The 3,043-nt window shown below is 33.0% G+C and overlaps 1 protein-coding gene across 1 annotated transcript; it reads left to right on the forward strand.

The window, feature by feature from the left end:
- The first annotated feature begins 313 nt into the window (after positions 1-313).
- Positions 314-2,801, forward strand: LOC143227062 (uncharacterized). Its single transcript, XM_076458606.1, has 3 exons — positions 314-612; positions 985-1,129; positions 2,499-2,801. The coding sequence occupies exons 1-3, from the start codon at positions 377-379 to the stop codon at positions 2,643-2,645; spliced, it is 528 nt and encodes a 175-aa protein (XP_076314721.1). The 5' UTR covers positions 314-376; the 3' UTR covers positions 2,646-2,801.
- Positions 2,802-3,043: the final 242 nt, after the last annotated feature.

A 3,043-nucleotide genomic window follows, 5' to 3' on the forward strand; every position in this document is an offset into this window, starting at 1 on the left:
AATTAGATGTTAGTCACTATTTTCTTTAGAACATTTATTTAATGAATATTTTACACGAGTTTGTTTTCTTCAACTTTTAAAACCTTCTTTGCTGTCTTCAACTAAATAAGTTTGGTATAGTGGTACATATTGTTGTTCTTGCCATTAAAATAGAAAACTGCAGCAATGACCACCCCTCATAACAACAATTGACTCGTCTGTTGCTAAGACACCAGTTCGAACTAAAAAAAACGGTCAAAGAGATTTAAAAAAACGTTCTGAGAAAATGGATATGCTTGCTTATGATATTTATATTAGTCGTATAATTTTGATTTACTCTCCGTGGGTGGAAAATTGCTACCACTCGAAAAAAGTATACTTACTTTTCGTATGTGGTATGTCAATAATGTTAACTACGATGTATTTAAGACAAATAAGATCAAATTTGTCGAAAGCCATCAAGCTACTGAGATTTTCACTGTTCGTCATTACATCACTAATTATTGCTTCACTTGCCTTCCAAGTTCTGTTCTTAACATACATACAGAAAATAACCCATGAAAAAAATAACCATGGGTGGAAATTGAAGAGCTTTCTGATCTCAATCATGAACACCAAATATCCTGGTTATGGGTAAGTCATGAGATTCGATAAGACCAGTTTTTATAGTTTTATCAGTAAAAAATTAACTTGATTATTTCGTGTTAACAGAATTTGCGAAACATATCGGTCTGAAACAAATATGATATTGTGTCTTTTTATTGGACTGAATGCGTCATTAATTGGCTGTATCTTTAAACATGTTGTGGAATGAATAATTAAGGAAGCAAGTCTTTTGTGTTAATTTTTACAGTTACCGTATATTTACAGAAATGTAATTGCAGTTGTTGGTCGTACTGATTTTTGCAAAGATTTGTATCTATATTATCGATATGCACATAAGACTAATGTTACATAAATTACAGTAGGACTACTTAACATTCTAAATTTACTTTCTATTATCAGTTATCCTGATTTTAGGAGATGTAACCAAGGTTGCTCAATGGAAGGTTCATATTTACACAACCTAAGGAACCTCATAATCTACTTTGCGGTGTTTATTGCATTCGTAGGTATTGGGTTATGCCATCTAATCCTTCGGGTATTAAAGGTGAGATTTTAACTCAAACAATCTGATGTATTATATTTACTGAGAATCCCTTAGGCAATTAAACAAATAAACAGCAAAAACTTTCATTTGTACGAAATCACAGGATTATCTATTGGATTATTTATTGATGATTAAACACTAACTAAATGTCAGGATTACTTGTGTAGGCTTTCTTATTTTCTATTGTCATTAAATGAATTATATTGCACCAACGACATAAAGCAAGAAGTGCGAGAATAAAAACACGAGAGGTTGATTCTTTGTGTGAATACGATATTCAACTTTGTAGGTAACTTTAATGGTGTAATTAATAACATTTTATACAAAAGTCGAGAGATAATAATTAATCTTTGTTGACAAAAGCATGTTTTTTTGTGATATTTTAGTAGTTGTTTTATAATACTTTATATTATTTACTTTCTGTTATCCGTATTGGTGTATAAAATACATTACTACGTAGTAAACAACTTTACAACTCCAAATCAATTTGTTTGTGCTTAAGTACAAAACTACAGGGTGGCCCGTAAGTCCCTACCTATCCATATATCTTAAGTATCCAATGTATCTGTGTGCTGTCCCTCATTCTCGCTCGCTGCATAATATTATGTGACGCCGTGTTCTGTGAGACATTTTCCTCAACATAGCAGTGGTTATTGTTCCAAATGCCGCGGTAACAGCTGCCTTCAACTCATCATTAGTATTATAACGTTGTTCAGACACAATATATGGATAGGTAGGGAGTTACGGGCCACCCTGTACACAAAAAACTATCTGTGCTCAGCCCAACACGGGTTTTGAAACCTGATTTTAGCAGCATAAGCCCGCGGTGCTAATGGGAGCCTCCAAATTTGTTATTTTTTTTCTTTAGTTAGACTCTCTCAAATTTCTCTTTACAGCTTGTTCAGGAGTGTTCTACTGTAATACAAACAGTAATTGACAGCACAAAGCTTCAGTTGGTTTAAATGAAAATTTCAGACCATAGTGTTCAATATTACTTTTGGGTTATTTCACTGGGTTTTACACATGGCAGTCTAGGTTATTGTAGTTTTCCACAGTCTTGGGTTTATATAATTCAAAAGCATCTCTTTGATGACTTTACTGGAGACAGAACATTGGATTCACAGTTTACCTGCAAATACATCATTGGCTTTAGAATTATTATTTCCAGTAGCAGATTTAAGGTTGTGTAATCCCAGGGCTATTAATTTCTGTGGATTTTACACCCACGTAATTTTACATAGAATAAAATTATCAGTGGGTTCCCATTAAGATCATAGGCTTTGGGACTGAGCCTTCTCTAACCTCTACCTAAATACGCCTCTGATAACGTCGCAGAGTTGCAAATTTAATAACTACGTGTCTTTACCAGAACGTAATATCTGTTGAAAATGAAGAAGTGAAGAACTACTCACCACTTGGACTGGATGAGAAAGATGTCATCATAATTAAGCAGACTGTGTCCACCAAACCTGATGACAAGAAAGTGACAGATGAAGAAAACATGGAAAGTTTATAACTGCTGTTTCTTTGAAGGAGCCAAATAAAGACAGCAATAAGATGTCAACCAAGGAAAATGAAAAAGAAGTGACAGACGAGGAAATCATGACAGTGTTGAGAAGTATTGTTTCTGAGGGAGATCCCAATGAGAAATATACAAATATGAAACAAATTAGCCAAGGGTGAGTTTGAAAGTCTTGTGTTCAAAAGAATGGTATAGTGGCTTAGAGGTAAATTTGTACTCAGTACTAAAATATTATAGACAAAAACTTCATTTTTGGAACGTAGAACTAATTAATTAGAATGTATTATTTTACATTAATAATATCACTTCATCAGTCAGTTTTCTGTTTTTATAAGAACATATGTTGCTTTTTGTTTAATTTTTTGTTATACGTTCAGTAGCATTTTAAAAAT

The sequence above is a fragment of the Tachypleus tridentatus genome, chromosome 9, assembly GCF_004210375.1.
Source record: "Tachypleus tridentatus isolate NWPU-2018 chromosome 9, ASM421037v1, whole genome shotgun sequence".
In the NCBI taxonomy this organism is placed as follows: domain Eukaryota; kingdom Metazoa; phylum Arthropoda; class Merostomata; order Xiphosura; family Limulidae; genus Tachypleus; species Tachypleus tridentatus.

What these genes read in the sequence shown, in the direction of transcription:
- LOC143227062 (XM_076458606.1), top strand. Translation starts at nt 377, where the DNA reads ATGTCAATAATGTTAACTACGATGTATTTAAGACAAATAAGATCAAAT. An exon ending in ACCAAATATCCTGGTTATGG is followed by an intron (nt 613 to 984) that starts GTAAGTCATGAG and finishes TTCTATTATCAG; the next exon opens with TTATCCTGATTTTAGGAGAT. An exon ending in TAATCCTTCGGGTATTAAAG is followed by an intron (nt 1,130 to 2,498) that starts GTGAGATTTTAA and finishes TGTCTTTACCAG; the next exon opens with AACGTAATATCTGTTGAAAA.